Here is a 27,650-nt window from a genome sequence, read left to right on the forward strand (position 1 = left end):
TCTGTGCTGATTTTTTTTCTTTAAAAATTTCTTTTTAAATTTATGTGTAATAAAATTCTTTTTCTGGTCTATAGTTCCGTGGGTTTTGACAAAGGCATATGCCGCCACAATCCAGATACAGAATAGTTCCATGACCCCCCCAAATTACCTTGTGCTGTCTCTGTGTAGTACCCCCAGCCCCAGTCCTGGCTGCTCTGTTCTCTATCCCTACAGTTTTGTCTTTCTGAGAATGGTATAGAAATAGAATCATATGGTATGCAACCTTTGAGTCTGGCTCCTTTCACTTACAATGCTTTTGAGATTCTGTTTTGTTGTATCAGTAGTGATTCCAATTACTTACATGTTGTGATCATTAGATGCTGTCCCACTTGTGTCTGCAGATCTATTTATTTTTCTTCAATCTTTCTATTTTATGGATTGGGTAATTTTTGTTGATCTATTTTCAAGTTCCCTGATTTTTTTTTTGGTCATCCATCTGCTGTTGTGCCCAGCTCATAAATTTTTCATTTTAGTTATTATTTTTTTCAGTTAGAGCTGAATTACCATATTTTGTTAGTTTCACTTCTCTATTGAGAAGTGTCTGTTCCTGTCTGCCACCGTTTCTTAACTTTGTTCTCTGATATACTTTCCTTTAATTGTTTGAATATATTTATAATGTGTGCTTTGAGTTTTTGTTAAACCCTACATCTAGACCCACGTGGAATCAGTGTCTATTGACTATCTTTTTACTGTCTTGTTTCTTTGCATCTCTCATAATTTTTGGTTGAAATCTAAACATTGGAGTGTTATTGTGAGGTTTGTTTTTTTTCCCCTAGTGAACCATTAACTTGCCTGGACTCAAACTGCAACACTTTGTTTTCCCTGCAGTGTATATAGCAGCTGATAATCTATCTGCTTAATTCTTACTTCTTCTAGCTACTTGATTTTTAGCATCTTCTCCTGGGGAGTACGTGAGGGAGGGATCTCCTGCACCTGTGTAATTTGGTGGTCAGCCAAAAATTTAGGCAGAGATTACACTCAGATTTTAGAGCTCATCCTCTCTATGGTTCCTCTACTTCTGGGAATTCCCTCCTAATTTCTAGCTTGTTGGCCAGTGGTGGTCTCTATCATCTGACACTTAAGCCAGTAAGGGCTTTAGCTTTCCGGTGCTTGGAGAATGAACTCAGTTACAAAAGCATGAAACTCATAGATTTTATACTATCTTTCAAGGGTAAATTCCTGTGTAGTCTACCATCGAGTTACCTGGCGTCCCCCAGGTTTGTGTGTAGTTTAGCTGAGCAATGTTTATGCTCAGATTTTGGTTCTCACCTCTGTGCTTCTTTCACTCCTAGAATATCTGCCTTAAATTTCCAGCTGCACTTCCAGCCTTGAAACTATTTTCTTAACCACTTTGAGCTGTATGGCTGCCTGGTTTCCTTCACCATATTTGTAGGGGATGGGGAGGGCACTCAACATAAAAACTTCAAACTGAACTCACATTCTGTCCACTTCCAGTTGTAGTTTTTCAAGAGCGAGCTTTTCTTTCACTACTGTATGCTCTGGGACATTTTCCGGTGCTTTTAAAACAGCTGTGTGTGTTTACATTTTATTTAGATTTGTTTAGATAATTGTTATCTGCAGGGGACTTGCATGATCATTTCACTTGGCTGCATTTGCAGGAGGTTCCTTTTCACCCCTCTGGTTCTTTCTTTTAAAAGTTGTTTCCACTTGTTCTTTTTCATTCAGGGTTATCTGTGGTAGTATTCAGTCTCTCTAGGCTCTCCAGTTCTTGATGTAGCTAAAAAGGACTTTTCCTTATCAATTTAAGGATTTATCTTACACATAGTGAGTTAGCTACCAATTATGAGGAAATTATAAAAACTTTGTAGAACTTTTTGAAAGCTTTTTTTGTGGTTATATCTATATCATATTTTGTGCCTTTCAGGATGGTACAGTCTCTTTTTTATTCTTAAGGTGGGAGGCTTATCAAATGATTCCTTTTCAAATTCTGGCCCTTCAGAAATTCTTCATCCTGGTTCCTCTGAAGGCCTTCTGTATAGTTAGCACGGAATTAAATGTGTGAAATCAGGTGTTTGCTCTGTAGTTGGCCAATCTCAAGGGATTCATTTGCTCTGTTGGGCTCTCCCACCTCCTTTTGGTCTTTTCCACATAGGAAAGTTTGCCTAAGGACATTTGACTAGCTCGGGTGCGTTCTTGGCTACCTCTTGGTCAATCTCTACCACCCACACTTGGCTTCAATGCAGCTGAAGGCAATCCTTGGCTGTTGGCCCTGGTATCACCATGTGATTCTGTTTTCTTCATTGTTTTCCCTCTGACTTTTACAAATAAAGGCGAAAAGCAAAAACAGTGTTTAGCATTTGTTTTGCAGCGAGCCGTTATAGAGGCAGCATGCATCCCTAGCAGTGAGAATGGGACTGCCATCCTCCTCCAGGAGCTACATTCAGCATCTCAGCAGCAAGCTCCATAGCTTTGAACGAGGCCTGTGAGCTTCTGTGCTTTATTTTGTGCGTCTGTTAGCAAGATGTGTCCTAAGGTATCAGAAAAGCCTAAGAGAGCTCAAAAGGGTGTTATGCTCAGTGTAAAACCAGATCTAATTAAGCATATTTGGTATGATTTGGTAGGTTATTTTTGGGTCTGGGCATACTAAGAAAATGTTTCCATATAAATTAATGGTAACTACTTCTTCACTTTATGAAAGGTTTTGTGGATGAAAAAGGGGCCACATACTAAACCTGACAAGCTCAGGACAGGCCTGCATGGTGGGTCTAACAAACCCAGAGACCAAAAGTAACCACACATGGTGGTCTGAATGTGAAAATTTGTAACTAAAAGCAAATCATGGAGGGTAGTCATGTCCTAACTATAACTGATAAAGGTCAGTTTTTACCTTTGAAACTGTCTACAGTAGTACCTCGGTTTTCAAACGTCTCTGTTGACAAACATTTTGGTTTACGAACGCCGTAAACCCGGAAGTAAATGCTTTGGTTTTTGAACACACCTCTGAAGTCAAACATGTCACGTGGCTTCCGCAGAGTGCAAGATCCTGAAGCCTAGTTGTCGGCTGTTTTTGAACATTTCAGAACTCGAACCGTCTTCCCGAATAGGTTACGTTTGAAAACTGAGGTACCACTGTATTGGTTTTGTGCATCAAAGATAGCATAGCATACCTTTGAAATATCAGAGTAATTTTCTGTTCCAGACTCCTCGAAGGTACAATTGCCAGCCCGAGAGCACGTTATTATTTTGCCGCCCACATTCCAGCTCTGTGTACTGTTAACTATCCAGTAACTATTGGTACTCTGACCACTAATGTAAAAGAAGTGTGTATCTTTCTGTTTTGATTTTTATCCAGTCTCAAAGATGTCTCCTCCACCTCCCTAATCTACCACCAGCGAATTTCATGTAACCCTCTTTATGTCTCTTCCATTGATTCTAATGTATAAAATAAGCTGCAAAACTGCCATTCTCAGGAGCGTTTTCTCAATCCGTTGAGATTTTGCTTCCCACTACTTGTAGTCGGTGTGATTCAAATAAACTATTACAAGACTTTTTCTTTGGCTGGAATTCTTTCCTGGGTGGTTTCATAGGACCACTCTACTCTTGGATAGAGTGGCAACAAAAATGATGACAGTTAAGAATGATGGTCCACACAAAAGTGACGAAAAATTGCAGGCACCAAAATTCAGAAAACGTTTCTTTATTTTACACGAGTGCATTAATTACATCTGTTACAACACATGACGTATTCAATTATGAAGATCCATATTAGATACCACGTCTGTTCGTTATCAAGTGCGCACGTTATTTGTGTGTTGTGTCTGTATTCTGACTGATCATTCGGCACTAAGTCTCAAGTTCATCTGTTTACATAGGCATTTACCTCTTGTCCAAAGGCGCACGCTTGAGTATTTACAAATATTTAATTACAATTTATTTTATTTTAAGTACTAATGTCCATATTTATTTATATTTAATTAAATATTAATATTATTTTATAATTCAGTATGGCCGCCATGTGTTGCAGTGGGCATACTAAATGCATCCATCTGGCTGACGATCTTAACGGGTTTATTTTGGGGGTTATTTTTCAGAGAATGGTTAAAGTAGAAGAGATCATTAGATTTTTAAAAATAGTATAGAATGTGTGACTTGCCTTTTATCTATTTGTAGTTACGGATATAGCTTATTGATAACATTTAAAATACACTAGCATGTGTAGGCAAACACAAGCATATTTTTTCTCGGTATCTCAGACTTTAATTTCACTTGTTTTTGTGCTTCTATCCCTGACTATTGAGAGTGAGGAGTGGTGAAAAATCTTTCACGTGGTGATAAGATTTATTGACAAGTTTTATTGACAAGTGAAATGTAAATAGGATTTTCCAGTTGACTTTATCTATCTGAACATTCTTTACTTTCTTGTGGCTGGCTATAAAATACATGCTTGTTAATTCCAGTAAGATGGACTAGGCAGACTTTCTATTATTTGCTTGCTGCTAAGATATGTGCCACCCACTGTAAAACTGTGGAAAATGTGAATGTATTTTTTAGTCACTACATCCCAAGGTTTAGGATCATTCTTCCCTCAGTGGATATTTGTAGCTATCTTATTTACAGGGGTGTGTCTTTTGGTTAAGTTAGGAGATAAAATGCTCTGGTAAAGAAATGTTAATGCCTGAAATAGCGTTATAGGAAGACCTATAAAGTAAGGAGAAAATGTCAAAATCTTATTGTACAGATCCTGCTAAGCCTCTCTGCATCTTTTTCCCCCATCATCAATTTTTCCCTACTATTCTTTTTACCTTTTGTCTCTCTTGATCTGTGACCACTTTTTTCTGTTTGACTTTCTCCTTTGTCTCTAATTTGTTTTTCTTATCCTTCTCTTCCCACCTGCCTCATCTCTTCATTACAGATAACTAGCTATAATAATAGCAAACTGAAATTTCAGAAGTTTCCTTTTTAGTAAATACATTTTTGTTTTTATAATACTCAAATGAGATTGACTTTTTTTGTTTTCAAAATAATTTTATAGTTTCCCTCCCTCTTCTTTGCCTCCCCCCCACTCCAGTTCAAGCCCATGCTGGTATTATGAGCATTACCTCCCCTTCCCCCCCCACATTGGTTGCCAGTGGTTGGCGGTCACAGCGGCTCATGGCAGCGGCTGGCTGCGGGCGTTTGGTGTTAGGAGCATGGCGCTCCAACCACCTGAGCCACTGGGCCGGCCCAATTTTGTAGTTTTTATGTTCGTCTAATATGTGATTGATTTTCAATCATTCAGTGATCCTTAAGGAAATAGGTTTCCTTTTCCAGGAACATTCAACAAATAAACTGTGGCATTTGCTTAGGAATTTTAATTAGCCATTGTTTCAATTCCCCCCTCCCTTTTTTATTATTTTTATTTCACTCATTGGTCTACCTACTTATTTACGTATTTATTACATTAAAATATTCATTATAAGATTTTCAATTGTTTTTGGAAAGAAAGTACTAAGTAACTATGAGGGAAAAAGTACAAAATAGCAAAACAGTTTCTCTGAAAGGAATGTTTACTGAGTTCTGAAATAGACTTGCCGTTTCAATGAGTTCATCTTTTGCATTTTTGTGTGTGTGTGTGTGAAATTGTACTGGAATACCTTATAAAACTCAGTAAAGTATACTATTTTCCCAATTCTGTGCTTTGACTTTTATACACAACTCTCCCTCACTTCCATCAAATCCAACTTGGAAAAGTTTATAGAAAGTATACAGGACTGTGTGTCAGGAAACCTGGGTTCCAGTACAACTAAATACAGCTTTGTTCAAATTGTTTAACTTCATTTGGTTTTCCTTTTGGTGTTTGCAATCTGTTAAAAGTCCAATCTGACCTGGTAGTTCCCCACAAAATACTCCAGTCTGAGCATTTTTCAAGATCAAGACTTTATTTTGTATCATAACTTCTCGTTGTTATTTATAATCCTGCCATTTATAAGCCTGTTATCTCTGGCAATGTTACTAAACTTCTAAGACTTTTTTATTCTGTACATGGGGGTTATAATGCCTACCTTGTAAGATAATTGTGAAGATTAAATTGGAGAGTGAATATACTTTAAAGTGCTCTGTCTGAGTGTTCTGTAAAGCAATTGAGTTTTCTTACAATTTTGTATGGTTATAGAAATGTCACAAGCTTCACATACGAAAAGGCATAAAATATCTTAATCATTGATAAAATATTTTTGAGGTAATTGCACTGTAAGAAAACATCAGGATGTTTACGTACTTTTCTTTTTGAGCAAATACTTAATCACTACCATTCAAGGTCTTGGTTAAAGAAACAACAACATTGTTATTCTTACTGGATGCTTTGTTAAACATATTAAATTCTTAATAATTAAGACACATATTTAAAGTGGAATTTTTGTCCGAAAGAATCATCCTGTGGAATTGTTTTTGCCCTTTTCGATATTATTTTAATGTTTGGAAACATGAGGTACCCAGACTGCAGGCAGTTAAGTTTACTTACTAAATATAAATAGCACGTTATTAAACTGTTGCATTGGGGTAGAAAATTTAATAGAAGAATCAAATGAAAGGTACCTAAAAAGACTAATTGTGTTGTGTTTATTTTACTCTAATTTGTGGCATTTTGTGTGTCTAGTATTTTATAATCCTGTCCATCACTTTGAAAAAAATGACACAATATCAGAAAGTATGTAATATTCTGTGACTATTTTATTCTGCATGGAATAGACTTAAAAGTCCACACTACTCTTTTATGTAGGTTATGGGTGCTACATGTGTGCTTTCAGAGCTCTAGTGTGAGGAAGCTTGAAGTGGGATGGCAGGACGGCCTCATCCTTATGACAGTAACTCCAGTGATCCAGAGAATTGGGATCGGAAATTGCATAGTAGACCTCGTAAACTTTATAAACATTCAAGGTAGGTAGAAAATACGCGTTTCACATATCAAAGCTCTGGTAAAATTGATTTTTATAAAGAACCAAACTGCATTTGGTTGTGGCAAGTCCTGTCAGAAGATGGAGGCTGGTTTACAAAATATTATGAATGTTTGCATTTTTCCTTGAATAACTTTTAGAGAAACATTTCTTTCTTTTTAATTTTCTTGTATTTATTTGAACTTTTGTTTCTGTTTCTAAATAATGTTAAAAACTCCTTAGTTAACCCTATGAATGAATGTAATAATTTAATTGGGAACTCTGGCAAAACAAGTTAGTTTTTGTATTTAAAACTCTCTGATAGGAATTTATTTAGTTTTCTAAATACATTGTGTATAGATTATACATAACTTATCATGTGTAAATGTCAGTCTTTGCCTCCATACATTTTTAACCAAGTGAATTTATATTGTGTTGTTATTCTGATCCTAATGGGAAAATCAGTCTTTCTGCAGTGACTCTGCTGGTTCATTTCATGTTTGATGCATTAAATGAAATTCATTTCAAAAGTTTCAGCCCATTTATATATTGTTTTTAAAGCTTTATTAAAGCTTTTGTGCTATATGACTTAATAAGGAATAACTCATTTAGAACACTTTATGATCTGATATTTTAAAGCTGTTAATTGGCAGATCATAAACCTCATATTACAGACATATAAGCATGTTTTCATAGAGTATTATGGTTTATGAATATTAACTTAGGGGCTATTATTGAACATTTAACTTGAATGTAAAATTCTACTGATAACATACTAATTTTCTTGAAAATGTAAAATTCTACTGATAACTAATACTAATTTTCTTGAAAAAATTTTGAAAATTGTGATATTGAAACACTTTTTTGTAATTTTAAAGAAATGATTCAGGTACTTTTAAACTGTATGCTATAGCTAGAAAATATGAGTGACTAAGTACTGTTTAATATTTAAATCTCCTGATGTCTTGTCTGCCTTTATTGTGGACTTTTAATGTGGTGAGGTCTAAAATGAAAATGTTAAGTTGACTTTATTAGTTTATAATTACACACCAGTGGTATGAGTGTTTTTTGGTATTTTGAAGAAAATATTATGAAATCCTTAGAGTTTGTTTTAACCTCATTTGTGGAATCTCTGCCTAGGGGAAAACAGCTTACTTTTAGGGACCTCTTGTCCTATGTACTTAGGGACATATTTAGGATACTTTAAAAATGTAGTTTCACTTTTTAAAAGATAGGTATTTTTAATAGTAAATTAATTGAGAGGTTTTAAAAACTAATAATCAGCAAATATTGTTGAGAACCGGCACTCGGTTCAGGAAAGAATCAGGAAAAGAAGTTTGTCCGGGTACCATCACACGATCCTTTTTATCCACATAGGGAACAATTAGAGGACAGTAGGACATAAACAGTGTAGCGAGTTGTAGTAAAGTAAGAGTTCCAAGAAGGAATCAGGGTTCGCTTGACTAGGTGATAATGAGATTTGAGCTCATCCTTGGATGATTAGGTGGATGGAGGACGTTTCTGCAGGGACCTTGTAGAGATTATCTTGACTGGATTTGAAGGTGGAGCTCTGTGACTAGTATTACTTGTCTCCATTTGACAGATGAAAACAGTGATGTCAATAAACTTGCCCAAGGCCATCCAGCTTGTAAATGGCAGATTTATAAACAAGTTTCTTTTTATTTTTAAACTTTTAAATAACTTATTGTGGTAAATTTTAAGTACATACAGAGAGTATCCATCACCCATCTTCAAGTTATTAACTTATAGCTGATTTTATTTCACCTGTGCTTCTACCTACTCTCATCCTTTGTGTGTGTGTGTGTGTGTGTGTGTGTGTGTGTGTGTGTGTGTGTATTTTATGTATTTTATTTAGGGATATTTGAGTAAAAGAAAACCAGGCTGAACACTGGCTTCAGTGAAGGGTTTATTTTTCTTGTGCATAAGAAGTCCATAGGTGGGCAATGCCTGATGTAGATTTAGTGCTTTAAGGATGTTGGGGTCAAAAAATCTCTGATTTTCTTGGCTTTTCCTCCTGATCACAAGATGGCTTACTGTAGCTTCTGCCATTATGTCACCTTCCAGACAGGGAGGAAGAGGAAGATAGAAGGGGAAAGGGCTTTTATTTATATAAGGACATTATGTTTCTAGTAATACCCACAAGGCATCTGTTCACAAATCATTGGCTAGAACTATGTCATATGCTCATCTCTGACAAAAGGGGCTGAGAGCTATTGGTAGGCACATGCCGCCTCACACAGAATTGGGAATTTAAATTTGCAAAAAGTAAATCTCAGTCTGTTAAGGTATACTGTTATAACAGTATACCGTAGTCTGGGTGGCTATAAACAACAGAAATTGATTTCACATGGTTGTGGAGGCTGGGAAGTCCAAGATCAAGGTGTTGGCAAGTATCTGTCTGGTAAGGGCACCCCTCTGCTTCAGACAGCCCTCTTTTCGCTGTGTGCTCACATGGCTATGGAGCTCTTGGGGGTCTCTTTTAAAGGCACTAATCCCCTTCAGGAGGCCTCTGCCCTCATGAACTAATTACCTCATCTCTGAGTACCATCACATTAGGGGAATACATTTCAACATATGAATTTGGGGGGGGTACACAAACATTCAGCCTTTTAGCAGTAAAGAAATAATAATTATTGATTGATTCAATTTTTGTAGATAATCTAAAAATTTGCCTTGTTTAAATTTATTCGTTCTATTCACATTTTAGAATAGCCTGCTTTTTTCTTGTCTTTTTCCTTTGATTTTTCTCCCCCTACCTTTCCTTACTGGCAAGGATAAAAATAAATTTTTCTAATAATAACAGTAACAATAATAGTTACTGTTTTATGTGTGCTTACCATTTAGTTTTGAGAGCTTGGTGGGCATTGCCTTATGGTTTCTTTTATCTAAGAAAACCTTAAGGTACTTTCTTTTCTGAACTTCATTTTGAATGTAGATGTGATATGTATAACACTTATATAAAAGACAAGACTAGACGGAAGCTAATCTGGACTTGGATGGACTTCAGGGTGCCTGTGATCCCCTCTGCAAGTGCATACAAGTGAATGAGATGCTTAAAAAGTTACTGGACTTTGTTTCTCTCTGAGTAGTTTTATAGTTAATTCCTGCATAGAGGGATTTGGTTGCTTGCTGAGAGGTTAAGGATTATTGTAGTTGAAGTATATTTGGCCTGAATTTTGACAAGTTTCTTTAAATTATAAATTAGAGTTTTTGCTATTTTAAAAGGAAAAAAAAGCACTTTTTCTGTATAATTAATGTTAAAATGCCTAGATTGACAATATGCTAAAAGCTCTTGAATGTATGAATTAGATCTAACCTGACTATTTAAAAGTCAGATCTGCAGTGTGCTCAGGTTACTAAAGATAAATGCATCATACATTCAGTATGAGACTTTGCCGCAAGGTTTCATTTCCACACAGAAGTACGCATGCTCGTTTCTTCTGAGACTGCATGAAGATTGAGCTTTCCAGTTTCCTTTTTAAGTCATCTGTACTTCCAGTAACAATTTAGAAATGGAAGTTTCATGGCTTTAAAGAGTAGTTCTTGAGTAGATTCTTAAAGTACAAATAATACTTTCTCTTTGGTTTTAAAGAGAAGCTTTACTGCCCAGAATGGATACACTATAAAATATTGAAAGGAAGAAAGAAAACTCCATCCTAGTTTTTTAAAATCTGGCAAGCTGGCAGAGCTAGAATTAGCTTTACAGATGGCATTTGGCAACATATCTCATATCACTAAGCTCTCATCTCCTGAGTTTTCTTTAGCCTGTCTATCAATCACTATAGCCAATCACTGCACAGAGATGGGGAAATGGGATGACCACAGCTCGCACGATGCTGTTTGGTTAGAAACGTCAGTGCTGCACAACCCACGGCTGAGTCAGTGTCTGTGAGAAAATGAACTGAATTAATATATACAGGGGGTTGTATTTCTGAACATTTAAAGCCTTAATAACCACAATAGTGTTATTACACAGTAGAGGGAAGAAAGCCAAAGGATGTCTGAACAGGTGAGGTAGGGGGAGACTGGGATTTTCTGATTATTCAGAGGAAGCTTGAAGATGATGGAAATATCAGATGTGCTAAAGTTTCCTAGTAATGCCCAAGGATGCTGACCTGGCTTTCAGTGCTGCATTGTCTGAAAAAGCAGAGTCCCTTTATACTCTGATTTCAAAATTTTTTTCTTGTTTTTGTGTATCTACCTTGGCATATACTAAAATAAGGTGTGTATTCATTTATTACATGATATTGCTGGGTTATAATTCTATTCATGTATGAATATGAGAGAGATTGAGAGATGTTTGGCCTTTGTTTCATTATGCTCATTTGCATTTCTGGCTGTAAAAGATCATGTGTCTTAATTGTTTAATGACAAGTAATTTTAAAATAAATGTGTATTTGTGTTGTTTCATGGGTTTGATGCTTTGTTTTTTTATTTTATTTAAAGTGTTAAAATCTTCGTGTAACTGAGTGCATTATGTTTGGTATTTTTTGTGAATCAAAAAATAAGGAAATACTAATTTTGAAATAATATTTTTGATATATTTGAAAAAATTTGATATAAATAAAATAATTGAAATAATTTCCTAAAGAAAGTGCATGTATTTTTACTTTTGGATGAATTAGGATTAGTTGAACCACTTTATATATAATAGTATTTTACAGAACCAAATGTATTTGAATGGTAAAGTTTTAATTGGTTAAAATGACTTCTAGTCTTTTAGAACCTAGACTTTGAATAGATGATCTAGATATTGCCACTGAAATAAAGAATAACCAGATAAGTTTTTGGATTATTGCAAATTGACTTTCAATGAGACAAAATTTCTAAAGATAATTGTTCTTGCTATGAGAATTTAAATATTAACAGGTGACATTGCTTACTTTATCAGGAAATTTTAGCACAATTTAAAACATTTCATTTTTTTTTTTTGTCTTCATTATCCCTATCCTACTGATGATTCATTTTGTAGGGATATTGGGAGATATACATTTTAAAATTATTCTATTTTTAATGTATGTAAGTAGTTAACAACCTTTTGGAAGTTCTTGTGATTTCCCCCACTTAATTCTAAATGTTTTTCTAAGCTTGTTTTAGTAATAGAGTTATAAAAGAAATCTCATGCTAGACCTTTTTTCTTGTACTTTATAGAATATTTTCCTCTGGTTCTACTGATTCTTTTAAAATAATACGTGTATTATGAAAGTGATCTATTACATAAATTTGGTAAATACAGAAAAGCACATGGAAGAAAATAAAAATATCCTATGATCAAAGAAAAATACTTTAAATATTTTTGCATATAACTGATTTTTGTGTATATATATATATAAATATAAAATCACACATATGCACTTAAAAATGATTTGGGGATATTACTGTATGTACTGTTATATAACCAATACCTTTAAAACCAAAACAAAAAAACACAAAAACTTAAGCATGAACATTCCCCCATGTCATGAAATAGTCTTTTATAGCATAATTCTTAAGATCTGCATAGTGTTTTTTTTTTTATAATTTTAAGCTCTGCATAGTATATATTTTACAATTTATTTCACCAATTTCTGTTTTTTTGATTCTTGATCAGAGAAAAGATCAGTATTACTCCACAGTAGAAATTTTTCCAAAAAGGAAAATTATTTTAAGGAGTTAGAAAAAATGTAATTTTGACATTTTTTGGACAGAAAAAGTTCCTTAGTGTTACTACACAATGAACTGTTCAAAGATATGCACACTACTTTTAAAACAATGCATATAGCTAATATTGCCATAATAAAGTGTAGAAAACAAATCTTTAAAAAAATCAGGAAAACGAGGTGAAACGAACTGAGACTTCAAAAAAATGCTAAGACTAACCAAAAAGGGTTTCTTATATTACATTTAAACAGGTAATCAAGGAAACTGTAATAATAGTGATGCAATAAGGAAAGAAAAAAATTCCTCAACTCTTATTTAGGAGCTTTTTTGTCAAACAGAAAGAATAAATTACCACCACTGATAATAGTAATAACAAAGCAAACATTGCTAGGAAGGACATAAAAACCAACCTGGGTATAGTAGAAGCATGCATCTGTTAAGTGAGTTGTCTTCTGCCAGTTGAAACATAGTTATAAAAGGAACTGACTGCAAAATCTTAAAATTATTGGTATTATTTGTGGTCTTAGAAGGTTTTAGGGGAATACTAGAAGTGCAAAAAGATAGGGGATTCTAGCCCTGATTTAGAAAAGGGTAGATTTTATAACAAAAAAGTGAAAAGGATTGTTTATGACTAACTTGAAGAAAAACAGGTTAAAAATGAACCAGAATGGGTTTGCTAAAAATAGTCACATCAACTGATTTTTCCCTGATGCAGTAGGTAGACTAGTAGCAATATAATGTATTTGGATTTAAGCTTAGTTTTTGGTAAAATCTTTTTTTATATCCTTGGGTGTAAGATGAAGGAAAATTGAGTTAGCCACTAGTTGAGTATATCAATTAATCACAATTTTGATTTTTAACGACCCTATCCAAGGATAATTGATCATGGAAAGTGGCTTTGTTGTTTGCTTTGTCTTATGCTCATCTGGAGAAGGCAAATTACCAAATTGATAGGTGACAATAAAGGAAGAAGGATAGTAAATAATATACTAAGTGGTCCAAAATGATCTCTGAATCTGGACTAAATTTATTGTTTTAAATTAAACTTAAGTATTTTATTCCCTGGAAGCTAACATTATTTGAAGACTTTAATAAAAAGTTCAAGAAAATTAAAAACCATTTTAAAGGGAAAGAGATTGGATAGCCTATTTTTGTAGTATTGAAGATTAATCCTGAAATTCAGCAGCATCTTTGGAATAAGCTATAAATTTAGCAAAACAATTACTTTGTTATAAAATAGAGAAATAAAAATGAAAACAAAACATATTATTTTGACACATACAAAATACCATATCTAAGAAATGTACATACCTGCTGCTACTCCAAGGTGGTTTTTAAACTATAAACCTCCTGGACAATTTCACCTTTTGGTTCACGGATCAGTCTGTATTTCTTCCCATTCTGCAATAATTTCTGGCAATCAGAAGGCTTGGTGATTTTCATGAATTTTTTAGAGGAGTTCTTCACAGACTTGGAAATATCCTTGATGAAGGACTAATTATTGCTTGCTTAACAAATCTTTCTTGGATTTTCCTCAGAAATGAACTATGGTGGACATTGTTGGTTCATTTCCCAGCATCCATTCCCTACTTTTCCTCCCAAAGGCACCCAGATTTTCCTAGGAGGAAGTGCCCTTCCCCCATTATCAATGATGTCATTTGGGTGGGTTTGACCTCATGCTGCTGGACTGCATTTAAATGAAATTTTTAGGAGTATACACAAGGCCTGAAAAACACTTATATTAAGTTAGCATAGCTTTAGAGCATCACATGTGGAAAAGAGCTGAGGGTGATTTTTGGTAGTAAATGATGTAAAACAGAAGTACAATATGGATGCCATCATCCCATCTCTCCGACCCCCCAAAAAGCCATCATAATTAATGGAAAAGAAGACTAGAGTCACTTTGCTGTACACCGGAGTCTGTTGTCTTTAGTTCTGTGTATATTCAGAAGGAAGGATGTGAAGGAATTGGAAGGTAGTCTTGTCATCTTAAAAAAACTGAAAAATTAGAGGTTTTAGGGGCAGCTCTGGTGGATATTAGGAATCTCATAATATCTTCAAATATGTGAAGAATTATCCTTTGGAAAAGAAACTAGACTTGGTTTGAGTCAGACTTGTTTGAAGTTAAAAGTGTGATCTCTGAATTTGAACTCCTTAGGTCACATCTCAGACCTGCCACTTAATTAGCTATGTGATTTTAGGCAACTTCCTTAGCCTCCAAGCTTCCATTTTCTTAGCTCTAACATTGGGATGGTTTTGAGAATTAAATGAAAAAATATGCAAAGTACTCAGTATTGTTCCTGGGATATACTAAATGCTCAAATGTTAGTGTTGTTATTTGGTTCTACCAAATTAGAACCAGGGCAGAGGTTCCCAACTAGAGGGGTGATTGTGCTTCTCACGGGGCATTTGGCAATGTCTGAAGACATTTTTGATTGTCTTCAATCAAAAATTGAAAAAATTGATTGGGGAGTATTACTATAATAGCATCCAGTGGGCTCGAGGCCAAGGGTGCTGCTAAACATCTTACAATGCACAGGACAGCTCCCCACAACAAAGAATTAATAGGTCCAAAATCCTGAACTAGGGTCAGATGAAAAGGTTTAATTAAGCTTTAATGTTAAGAAAAAACTGCCTGAGAGTCAGAGCTTTCCGAAGGTAGAGCAAAACTGTTAAATAGAAAAAACAAGTTACCCTTCCCTGTCATTAACAGCACTAGGTCAGCCAATTCATGGGGACTTTGTAGACGAGATTCAGAAATTAGACAGGTATTTGGTTAGATTTTCTAAAAGAATTTTCCTAAAGTTAGATTCTGTGTTTCTGTGGGTATTTCTAAAGTAGGCATATTGAATGATCAAGATCAAAGGGCCTCTGATGCATATTCTCTTATTCTTTAATTTTATCAATCAGTGTAGCTTAGATTTTTAATTATAGTTCTTTTGATGCTTAAAATTTTAGTATGAGGCATAGAGGAGGGGATTTAGTGGAATGAGCCAGTTTGTGTTTTCAAAAGGCCATTTGGAAGTGTGAGTGATTGCTGTAATTTCTCTCTAGAAACCTGTTTTGTGAAACTAATTTGTTAAAATGTTCAGTCATTTGATAAATATTTCTAAAACTAAATCTTTTATTGGTACTTCATATTTCTTTTCCATTGCTTTGATTTTCTTTTCCCCCTTTAGTAATAAGTAGAAAAGATGCTCCAAAAGTTTAAAAAAATAATTATAATTTTTAAAGTACCATTGAAGTACTTGATTGTGTGTATATTACAGTATTATTCTCAATCATGAACCACACCCAGAACAGTAACTGGCACAAAGTATTATTTAGTAAACATTTGTTGAATGAATAACGAATCAGTTGATACAAAATATATCTGCCTATTAATTTACATCTACACTATTAATAGTGGTTAGCTGTATTTTTTTAGAAATACTTTATTTTCTGTGGAAGGGAGTTGCTTGAGAAGAATGTTAAGTATATAGTAATTTCCAACTCCGGAATTTTTATCTCTAACCTGAACTTTTTCCTGAACTTTAGACTTGTGATTAACTCTATTTTAATCTCCACTTGGATGTCTGGTAAACATCTCACTCTTAACATGTGTAAGAGATACACCTATACTTTCCAAACCTAATGTTTTCATTCTCATTCTTAGTATCTTTTAGTGTCTCAGGCCAAAATCATAGTTATCCTTCACTCTTCTCTTACCTCCTACATGTTTCTGTTAATCTATCAAATTCCACGTCTTGTTCTTCAGGGTATAGTCTAGTGCAGTCTTTACCACATACCACTGCTACAACCCTGGTCCAAGTCACTTTTAACTTTCACCTGGATTATTTTTAGTTGCCTCTGAAATGGTCACTTGAATTCTGCCTTTGCCCCCTTTCTTCTATTGCCCACTTGATCTAACGTTAAATCATGTAGGTCATATGTCAGTGGTACCCATTTCACTCAGATTAAAAGCAAAAACCCTTCAAATATTCCTTCAAGGGCCTTCATGATCTGGTCCTAGTCTTGTCTCTCTGAGCTCCTTTTAATCCTGTTCTTGCTTTCTGTGCTCCAGCTATCCTGGCCTTCTTGAATGCCTTGAAAAAGTCAGATGACTCTTCACAGGGTGTTTGTATCTACTCTTCCCTCATATGTTCTCCTAGTTCTATTTTTCACTTCCTTAGGTCTTTGCTCAGACATTGTCTCATCAGAGTCCTACCTTGACCACTCTTTGTAAAGTAGAACCACTCACCTCAAAATGATGACTCTGTCCTCTTTACCGTGCTTTAAATGACCTCATAGTACTTACCACTATATGATATATTTTCCCCCTTCTTCCACCTCCCCCTCTCCATTCTGGTTCAGGCTGTTGTTTCTCAGTCTAGTTGTGTAGGACACAGCTCCCTGGCCCATGCTGGTATTATGAGCCTTGTGCTCCCCTGACTGACGCAGTTGGTTGCCAGTCATAGGTTGGCCGCTCACGGCAGCTCTCGCCTGCTGCCGCTGCTCCCGCTGGCCACGGAAGCGCGTGGCAGCACACAGTAGTCCAAGGCAGCCCATGGCAGCCCAGCTCCAGGGAGAGCTGTTGTTCACAATTTTAGCTGTAGAGGGTGAAGGTCACTGGCCCACGTGGGATTCGAACCCGCGACCTCAGCATTAGGAGCAGGGCTCTCCAACCACCTGTGTCACTGGGCCAGCCCCACCGTATGATATTTAATGTATTTATTTTATATGTTCTATGTCTTTTTCTATTAGAATGTATTAATTTGGGGGGGCAGAAACTTTCTTGGTTATATCCACCAGGGCTAGAATTAGTAAGTACCATCTAGTAGTAGTTCAATGAATATTTGGTAGAGGTGAATGCATGATAAAACTAAAACCATTGCTATGGGAGAGGATAAGAATACTTTTATTTATTATAGGGGTTATTGTATAGTGCAAACACTACTATCTATTGATGATTTAAAAACCATAGCATGTTTTAGAGCTAAAAACTTTAGATTTAGCAGTATGAATTAAATATTACAGCTTCAATTCAGGGACCCCCTCAGTTTGTAGAGGTGCTTGCCTACCAATATTCTTGTTTATTAAAAAAGTTCAAAAGCCAGAAAGAAGGTAATAGACCTTTTTTAAAGCAAAAAGAACCTCCAGCTCCTTTGCTGTTTACATGAAATCTATTTTTATCACTTGGGGAAAACTTTTACCTTGATAGTAAAATGTTAAAGTTTGGCTATTAAGGGGTATTTTTCTGTCAAAATGTTAATATCTAGATCTTCATTTGCCTTCAAAGAAGAGATGCTCTTACAGCAGCCACACAGCAGTATATCAAACTCTGGCTGCTGCTGCTACTGCTTCTGACTCACGCGAGTTGCTGACATGTCTCTAATAATGGGATTTTAGGAAGAAGAGAAACATGGCAGGATTAGGACTAGTATTAAAACTATTCTTGGACACCCATAAACAATAAAAATGTATTGTTTATACATTTTTTGGATGCCAAAAAAATGTATCCACATTTTAAGAAAGAAGAAAACTATATTAAAATTCAATACTGAATATGTACCCGATGACTTGACTTCGTTTACACATTGATACCATAATTCAATTCAACTTCGAAAGGTATTAATAATACATAGACAACATCTCTTAAAATGTGTGTATATTTTTTTGGCACCCCCAGTATATAAATGAATGAGCATGGTTGTGTTCTAATAAAACTTTATTTATAAACGTAGGTAATGGGTTGAATTTGGACCAGGCCACAGTTTTCGAACTCTTGCCTTACATTAAAAATGCTTATAAAAAGCATATGCAAGTTAATTGCTTCAAAAATATATTAATATAAAATCATTTAAAGGGTTAAATGAAAAAGCTAGAACACAAGATATTTGTTATACTAATAAAAACAGCTTATTTTTTCCCAAAATAAAAATAAGATTTAAAATATTACTTCTTTAATAAAGACAGATTAATTCAAATAGATGAGAGCATCTAATATGAAATTTATAAGGATGCTTACCTCATTTTTAGGGAAAAAATGTTTTTTAAAGCTTGATTGTTTGCACCATCTTGTAAACTGGAAAGCTATATCTGTATCTCATACACACACGTATATGGTAGGATTTGAAAAGGAGTAAACAGTTGATGAAGGGAAGTGCTTAGATGTTACATATCCCCTGAAACTTGAGCTAAAGTCAACAAACGTGAATAAGATTCACCAGGTTATGATGTTAGTTGCTAGAATTGTTTAAAGATAAGATAATTTCCCAAAGTGCTGTAAGTATAGTATATATACTATAGTATATAGTGTGTATAGTACACATGGGTGCAATACATAAGTGAGTTTCATTCACTCTGTAGATATTTTGTTTTTTTACTATTTTATTATTTATATTTAATAAATGTATTTATTTAGCTGATTCATTTGTATTTTTAATATATTTTAAAAATATTAAAAATATTTAACAATAATTTCTATCAGAGCAGCAGTGCTAGTAATATCAGCTATTTCTGAAAAATTTTCATGTATTATTTCTTTGATAATTTACTTACGTCTTGTCTCTCTGGAACATTAATATTAGTTGGATGTTGAACTCTTCATTAGTTCTCTAATTTTCTGATCTTTTCTCTCGTTTTTATTGATCTTTTCTCTCGTTTTTATTTTTTTGTCCTTTTATTCCCAATTCTTTTTTCATCCTTTTCAGTAACCTTTTAAAATTTATGCTATTGTGTTTTGAATTTCTCAGAACTTTCTCATTCTCTGTAAAAATAAACATACAGCGTTCCTGCCCTTGTTTTCTTGATACAGTATTTTTTATATCACTGTTTATTGATTATAGTTTTGCTTTTTTCTGTGTTTACATCATCTGTTCCTTTTTAAAATTAACGTGTATTAAAATTTATTGTGAAATTTTAGATTTGCAAGAAATTGCAAAAATTGTACAGTGAGTTTCTGGGTGCTCTTTCCTCAGCTTTCCTCAGTGATAACATCTCATATAAATGTAGTCGGATACGTTATCAACAGGAAATTGACCTGGGTACATTACTATAGTTAAACTATAGACGTCAGTTTTTGTGTCCATTCTTTTCTTTTTCTGGTATACATTCTATGATAGTTTATCATATGTATGTTCATGTAACTAACCACAATCAGAATACAGAACTGTTCCATCACCATAAAGAAATTCCATCATGCTACCCCTTTAGAGACACACCCTTTCCCTATCCCTAATGTCTGGCAACCCCTGATTTGTTCTCCATCACTGTAATTCTGTCATTTTGAGAATATTACATAAATGGAGTCAGATAATATGCAGTCGTTTGGGATTTTGGTGTTTGTCATTCAGCAAATGCCTTTGAGATCCATCCACTGTGTTGTGTATCAGTAGTTCTTTTAAAAAATTTTTTAAAATTTATTTTTCAATTACTCTTGACATACAGTATTAGTTTTAGGTGTACAACACAGTAATTAGACATTTATATGCCTTATGAAGTGATCACCATGATAAGTCTAGTACCCATCTGATACCATATGTAATTATTGCAGCATTATTGACTATATTCCCTATGCTGTACTTTGTATCCCTGTGACTATTTTGTAACTGCCAATTTATACTTCTTAATCCGTTTTACCTTTTTCACCCATCCCCTCAATCTCTCCCCATGCCCCACAGTCTGGTGACCACCAATTTGTTCTCTGTATCTATGAGTTTCTATTTTGTTTGTTTATTTATTTTGTCTTTTTGATTCCACATATAAGTGAGATGTGGTATTTGTCTTTCTCAGTCTGATTTATTTCACTTAGCATAATAACCCCTAGGTCCATCCATGGTGTTGCAAATGGTAAGATTTCATTCTTTTTGATGGCTGAGTAATATTCTATTATATGTATGTACAACATCTTTACCCAATTGTTTATTGACGGGCACTTGGGTTGCTTCCATATCTTGACTATTGTAAATACTACTGCAGTGAACATAGGGGTACATATATCTTTTTGAATTAGTGTTTTGGATTTCTTTGGATAAATACTCAGAAGTGGAATTGCTGGGCCATAGGTGGTTCTGTTTTTAATGTTTTGAGGAACCTCCAAACCTTTTCCCATAGTGGCTGCATTAATTTGCATTCCCACCAACAGTGTACAAGGATTGCCTTTTCTCCACATTCTCGCCAACACTAATTGTTGATTGATTGATTTTATATACATACAAAGTCAATATATATTGATTAAATCAATAAATAAAATCAATAAATATATATGTGTGTGTGTATATATATATATATATATATGTATTAGTTTCAGGCGTACAAAACAACACAACATGGTTAGACATTTGCATCCCTCACAAAGTGATAGCTGTTACATACCATTGACTATATTCCCTATGCTGTACTTTTCATCTTGTGAACACACACACACACACACACACACACACACTTAATTATAGTTGACATTCAGTATTTTATTCTACTTTAGCTTCTTATGTACAGCACTGTCGTCAGGTATCTACACAATCTATGAAGTGATCCCCCTGGTAAGTCCAGTAACCATGTGGCACCCTACACGATCTTTATAGCATTATTGATTATATTCCTCATACTGTATTTCACATTCCCATGACTATTTTATGACTACCAATTTGTGCTTTCTAATCCCTTCACTTTCTCTCCCATCCTCAACCCCTCCTCCCATCTAGCAACTATAGTTTTTTCTCTGTATCTATGAGTCTATTTCTGTTTTGTTTGCTTGTTTATCCTGTTCTTTAGATTCCACATCTAAGAGATCAGTAATCTTGGTTGTAGGTCATTGCTTTTCATCATGTGGAATATTTTGTGCCAATCCTTTCTGGCCTGCGAAGTTTCTGTTGAGAAACCAGCTGACCAGTCTTATGGGAGCTCCCTTGCAGGCAACTAACTGCTTTTCTCTTGCTGCTTTTAAGATTCTCTCTTTGTCTTTAATATTTGGCATTTTAATTATGTGTCTTGGTGTGGGCCTCTTTGGGTTCATCTTGTTTGGGACTCTCTGAGCTTCCTGGACATGTATGTCTATTTCCTTTGCCAGGTTAGGGAAGTTTTGCATCATTATTTTCTCACATACGTTTTCAATCCCTTGCTCGCTCTCTTCTTCCTGTACCCCTTTAATGTGAATGTTGGTACTCTTGATGTCCCAAAGGCCCCTTAAACTATCCTCATTGTTTTTGACTATTTTTTCTTTTTGCTCTTCCAATTGGGTGTTTTCTGCTACCATTTCTTCCAGATCACTGATTCTGTCCTCTTTCATCTAATCTGATGTTGATTCCTTCTCATGTAGTCTTCATTTCAGTAATGGTATTTTTCATTTCTGATTGGTTCTTTATGTTTTTTTTTATCTTATTTTTTGTTTTCTATCTCTTTGTTGAAGTTTCACTGAGTTCATCCATTTTTCCCCTTAGTTCATTGAGCATACTTATAACCACTGTTTTGAATTCTGTATCTGGTAGGTTACTTGTCTCCATTTCATTTAGTTATTTTCCTTGAGTTTTGTTCTCTTTCATTTGGTACAAGTTTTGTCTCATTTTGGCTGACTCATTGTGTTTGTTTCCATTTATTAGGTATATCTGCTCCATCTCCTGATTTTGACAGGGTGGCCTTATGTAGAAGGTGTTCTTTAGGGCCCAGTGTCACAGTCTCCTGTGTCACCTGAGTCAGGTTCTCCAGGGACCGTTTCTTCTATGGGTTTTGTGTGTCCTCCCTTTGTAGTTGAGCCTCAATTGCTGTTGACACGGCAGTGTGGTTGACCCTCAGGCTGACTGGCTGTGAGGGCTAGCTGTGACTGCTGTGGACGAGCTGTTGTGTGGAGGCTGACCCCAAAAAGCAGAAGTCGCTTTAGCAGGGATATGGTGCCAGCCAAGACTGCCCTTTGGGTGTGTTCATTTGTGGAGCTGGCTGGGTGGTGCTCATGTGGTCTGAAGCTGGCCACTGGCTGTCTTGGTTCTGGAGCGTCTTCGGAGGTTGTTCGGTGTATGCCAAGATCAGCCACTGCTTATGCTGGGCTTGGGTCTTCTTAGTAGGAGCTACAAAATGATGTGCGATTGCATGCTGCTTGGGCTGGGCTTGTAGGAGCCTGGGAGAGGCTGCACTGCAATCCGAGGCTGGCTGCCACTTGTGTGAGTCTTGGGCCCCTTTGGTGGGCATCGCAGTGTGAGCGGACACCAGCCACCACTTGTGCTGGGCTCATGGCTGCTTAGTTGAAACTGTGTTCCAGGCCCAGATCGGCTGATGCTTATGCCAGGATTGGGGTCACTTGAACGGTGAAATGCACATATTTGACGATAAGGACCATTTAATTTTTTTCCAATGTGGATGTTCATTATATCTTTTCCTTGCCATATTGCTCTGACTAGAATCTTCAGTACATTTGTGAATAGAAGTGGTGAGAGTGGAAATGCTTGTCTTTTTTTGCTTTTTTTATTAAAATTTTTATTTATTTTGAGTGTGTTTTTCCTGCACCCGTACCTCCAAGTCAAGTAGTTGTTGACTTGGAAGGCGCAGCTCACAGTGGCCTATGTGGGGATCGAACCAGCAATCTTATTGTTAAGAGCATTGCGCTTTAACCAGCTGAGCTAACTGGCCACCCCCGAAATCCTTGTCTTGTTTCTGATTTTAGGAGCGCATTTGGTGTTTGACCACTAAGTATGATGTTGGCTGTAGGTTTTCCATAGATATCTTTTATCCAACTGATGAAATTCCATTGTATTCCTACTTTGCTGAGTTTTTTTTTTTATAAGCAGGAATGGATTTTGTTAGATGTATTTGTCAGATGTATTAGGTCATGATGTATTGACCTAATTGCTGTATTTGAATTAATAAAATTTTGTTTAAAATATTTGCATCTGTGTTCTGAGGGATGTAGGTTTATAGTTTTCTTGTAATGTCTTTGTCTGGTTTTGGTATTCATAATGCTGGCCTAGAATGAGTTAGGAAATACCCTTTCTTCAATTTTCTGGAAGAGTTTGTGTAGCATTGGTATTATTTCTATCTTAAAAGTTTGGTTAAATTCATAGGTGAAGCCATCTGAGCCTGAAGTTTTCTTAGAGGGGAAATTCTTAACTTCAAATTCAATATTTTAATAAATATAGAGCTGTTCACCTTATCTGTTTCTTTTTGACTGAGTTTTGGTAGGTTTGAATTTGTTCTAAGTTGATGAATTTATATAAAGTTCTTTATGATATCTTCTGTCATTCTTTTAATATTTGTAAACTTCGTCGTGATATCAACTCTCTCATTTCTGATACTGGTAATTTGTATCTTCTTAGTTTTCCCCCCAATCAGGCTAGGGTAGAGGTTTATCAGTTTTATTAATCTTTTCAAAAAACCAGCTTTAGTTTTGCCGTATTTGCCATGTATAATGCGCTCCCAGGTAAACCGCACACCCACATTTTTGGTCCAGACTTTCAGGGAAAAAAATCTTTTGTTTTAATTCAAATTTTTATCTTTACATTTAAGTACTTATTTTTTGTATTATAAAGGAATTTTAGCAGGTAGTTTTTAACTATTAAGGTACAGGAAATTTTACATAACAAATAATTACAAAACACAAGAACTGATACAAGGTACAAGAAATCTTATGTACTGGTAACAAATTTATGATAATTACGCATCATAGAAGGCCAACTTCGTTGTAAATTCAACAAAACCGATGATCCCATTCTAGGGTGTTATTTTTGCCTATGGATATTGTTATTGATTTCTAGAGTTACACTTTTAACTTATAAGCATAAATAAAAATTAAAAACATTTATATAGATAATGGAATTAGCACTACCCACATATAATGCACATCCTTATTTTTCCCTCACAAATTTGGGTTAAAAAGTACACATACATTGCAAAATATGGTAATTGGTTCACCTTATTCTTTTTGTTTTCTATTATGTTGATTTCCACTGTGGTCTTTATTTTTTTCTATTTTCTTCGGGTTTAGTTTGCTCTTTGTCTAGTTTCTTAAGGTGGAAACTTGAGGTGATTTTCCTTTGATCTTCTTTTCTAATATAAGCACTTAATACTGTAATTTGCTACCTAGCCACTGTTGTATGTCATGCCAATCCACATATTTTGATATGTTGGGTTTATTTTTCACTTCAAAATTTTCTATTTTCCCTTCTGATTTCTTCTTTGCACCATGGTTTATTCAGAAAGGTTTTATTTTATTTCCAAATATTGGAATTTTCCAGATATCTTTCTTATACTGAATTTCATTTAATTCCATTATAATCAGAACATACTTTGTATGATTTAATTTTTTAAAGTTTATTGAGACCTGTTTTATTGCCTAGAATATGGCCTATCTTGATAAATGTTTTGTGTGCACGTGAAAAGAATGAATTTTCTGCTTTTTTGGGTGAAATATTCTATAAATGTCAGTTAGAAATGTTCTGTAAATGCCAACTGGTCAAGGCAGTTGATAGTGTTGTTCAAATCCATTTCATCTTGACTGATTTTATACTTGCTCTATTAAATTCTATTAGAGGGATATTGAAATCTCTGACTATAATTGTGGAATTGTCTAGTTCCCTGTAATTTTATCAGTTTTTGCTTCATGTATTTTGAAGCTGTGTTATGAGGCAGGAGAACTTTTGGGATTGTTCAGTGCTCTTAATGAATTTACCCCTTTTATCCTTATGAAATGCCTAAGTAATATTCTTTGTTCTGAGGTCTACTTTGACATTAATATAGCCACTCTTGCTTTCTTTTGGCGAGCGTTAGCATAGTTTATCTTTCCTTACCTTTATATGTTGAACCTCTTTCTACTTTTATATTTAAAGTGTGTTTTTTGTAGGCAGCATATAGTTGGGTCTGGTTTCTGTATCCAGTTGGATAATCTTTACCTTTTATGGCTCAGACCATTTACATTTAATGTGATTATAGATATGGTTAAGGTTAAGTCTATAATTTTGCTGTTTATTTTCTATTTTTCCCCATTTATTCTTGTTTCCCCCATCCTCCTCCTTTTTTCTTTGCCTCTTTTGGATTAGTTGTATCTTTTTTATGATTTTGTTTTATCTCCTTTGTTGGATTACTAGCTGTAATTCTTTGTTTCCTTACTTTAATAGCTGCTTTGGGGCTAATAGACATCTTTAACTTATCAGTCTACCTTCAAGTGATATATACCATTTGTTGTATAAGAGCCTTATAATTGTGTACTTTTATTTCTCTCCTCAAATTTGTGCTATTTTAGTCATGTATATGTTACAAATCTCATACTATATTGTTTTAATTATTGATTAAACTAATATTTTAAAGATATTTAAACAATAAAACAAAAATATATATTTTCCCATGTAGCTACTATTTCCAGTGTTCTTCATTCCTTTGTGTAGATCCATATTTTCATCTGGCATTATTTTTTCTTCTGCCTGAAGGTCTTCCTTTAATTTTTCTTATGTGTAAGTTCACTTGTGATGAATTCATTTATCTCTGTGTGTGTGTCTGAAAATGCATTTTCCCTTCATTTGTGAAAGATGGTGTTTGTTATTGGTTATAACAAATGTAGATTGACTGGTTGTTTTTGTTTTGCTTTGTTTTTATGTTTTATTTTTTTTAAAAATGTTTTTGGGATTTGTTGTGCATGTTGCATCTGTAGGTTTGTAGTATTCACTATATTTTAAGACATTATTTCTTCAAATACTTTTTCTCTTCCCCACCTCTCTTCTTTTATGGATTACATTTTCATATCTATATTAGGGCACTTAAAGATGACCTACAGCTCACTCATGCTCTGTTTTCTCTCTGTGTTTCATTTTGATTATTTCCTATTGCTGTGTTTCCAAATTCATGAATCTTTTCATTTATAATGTATAATCTTCATTAATTCTATTCAGTGTATTTTTCATCCTAGACATCATCATTTTTATTTCTGGAAGTTTGATTTCTATTTTATCTTCTATATCTCTACATAATTTTTTGGAGGAATGTGGCTATACTGATTATTTTAATGTTTTTGTTTCTAATTTTAAGATGTGTGTAAGTTCTGGGTTGATTTGATTGATTTTTTTTCCTTTATAGGTTATGTTTTTCTGCTGCTTTGCATGCCTAGTAATTTTTTATTGGATGCCATACATTGTGAATTTTATCTTGTTTGGGTGCTGGATAGTTCTGCATTCCTATAAACATTCTTCAGCTTTGTTTTAGGGTTCAATTCAGTTACTTGGAAACAGTTTGAGTTTTCAGGTCTTGCTGTTAAGATTTATTAGATGTGACTAGAACAGTGCTCAATTTAGGTCTAATTCTTTCCCATTTCAGAGCCAAGACCCTTTAGATTCTCTTCCCAGCACCCTCTGAGTTACGAGATTTTTCCAGCCTTACTGGGAGGAACAGGTCCTGTACGAGAGTCCTGGGCACTGTTTCCTCTAATCCTTTGAGTTGGTTCTTTCCCAGCCTCGTGTAGTTTCCTCACGTGTGTGCTGATTTGTATCAAGTTGAATACTTGAGGAAGACCCACTGCAGATCTCTTGAGGGTTTTTTGTCTGTGCTGTTCTCCCCTCTCTGGTCCTGTTTCCTGAGAACTCTACCCACCTGTTGTCCCCAGTCTCTCTGCTCCATATCCTTAACGCCAGGTTTTACCTGGGTTTCGCCTCCTTGTGTTTACTATGGAAACTCTATCAAGGTAATAATTGGGGCAGTTATTAGGCTTATTATCTCATTTGTTTTCCATCTTTCAGGGCTCACTCTCTTTGCATGAGGTACTGTATCTTGCAAACCATTGTTTCATCTATTTTGTCCATTTTAGGGGATTGTTTCAGACAAGAAAGTAAGTCCAGTCCTTGTTACGTTGTCTTGGCTGGAAGCAGATATGGGGGCTATTGTACTTTTCATTTCCTTTCCTGTCCTCAATTCATGTATTTCAAATTCTTTTAAATGCAACATGAAACAGAATTATCTCCTCTGAATTTGCTTGTCCTCATTTTGCACACATTAATTATTTTCATCCTTAGAGTTCTTTCCTGATTTAAAATTGTTTAATTAAATAGAGTAGGACATAATTAGTCTTTCATGACATCAGGTTTTGAAGGTCTGATTTAGAGTACATTCCATGTGGGAATGAAAAGAAAG

At 34.8% G+C, this 27,650-nt stretch overlaps 1 protein-coding gene across 8 annotated transcripts in view; it reads left to right on the top strand.

The window, feature by feature from the left end:
- BTBD10 (BTB domain containing 10) overlaps positions 1-27,650 on the top strand; it is a 67,343-nt gene that overhangs the window by 15,642 nt on the left and 24,051 nt on the right. For 2 of the 8 annotated variants that reach the window (XM_081063977.1, XM_081063980.1), the window contains exon 2: positions 6,758-6,915. The exons of 2 other annotated variants lie outside the window; for them this stretch is intronic. In XM_081063977.1, coding sequence (XP_080920103.1) covers positions 6,815-6,915 — 101 coding nt within the window. In that variant the 5' untranslated portion in view covers positions 6,758-6,814. Of the gene's footprint in view, positions 1-6,757; positions 6,916-10,778; positions 11,155-27,650 lie in introns of those variants that run through there. 4 more of the 8 variants (XM_081063981.1, XM_081063978.1, XM_081063984.1 and 1 more) reach the window with 3 other exon arrangements.

The sequence above is a fragment of the Rhinolophus hipposideros genome, assembly GCF_964194185.1.
Source record: "Rhinolophus hipposideros genome assembly, chromosome: 10".
Lineage (NCBI taxonomy): Eukaryota > Metazoa > Chordata > Mammalia > Chiroptera > Rhinolophidae > Rhinolophus > Rhinolophus hipposideros.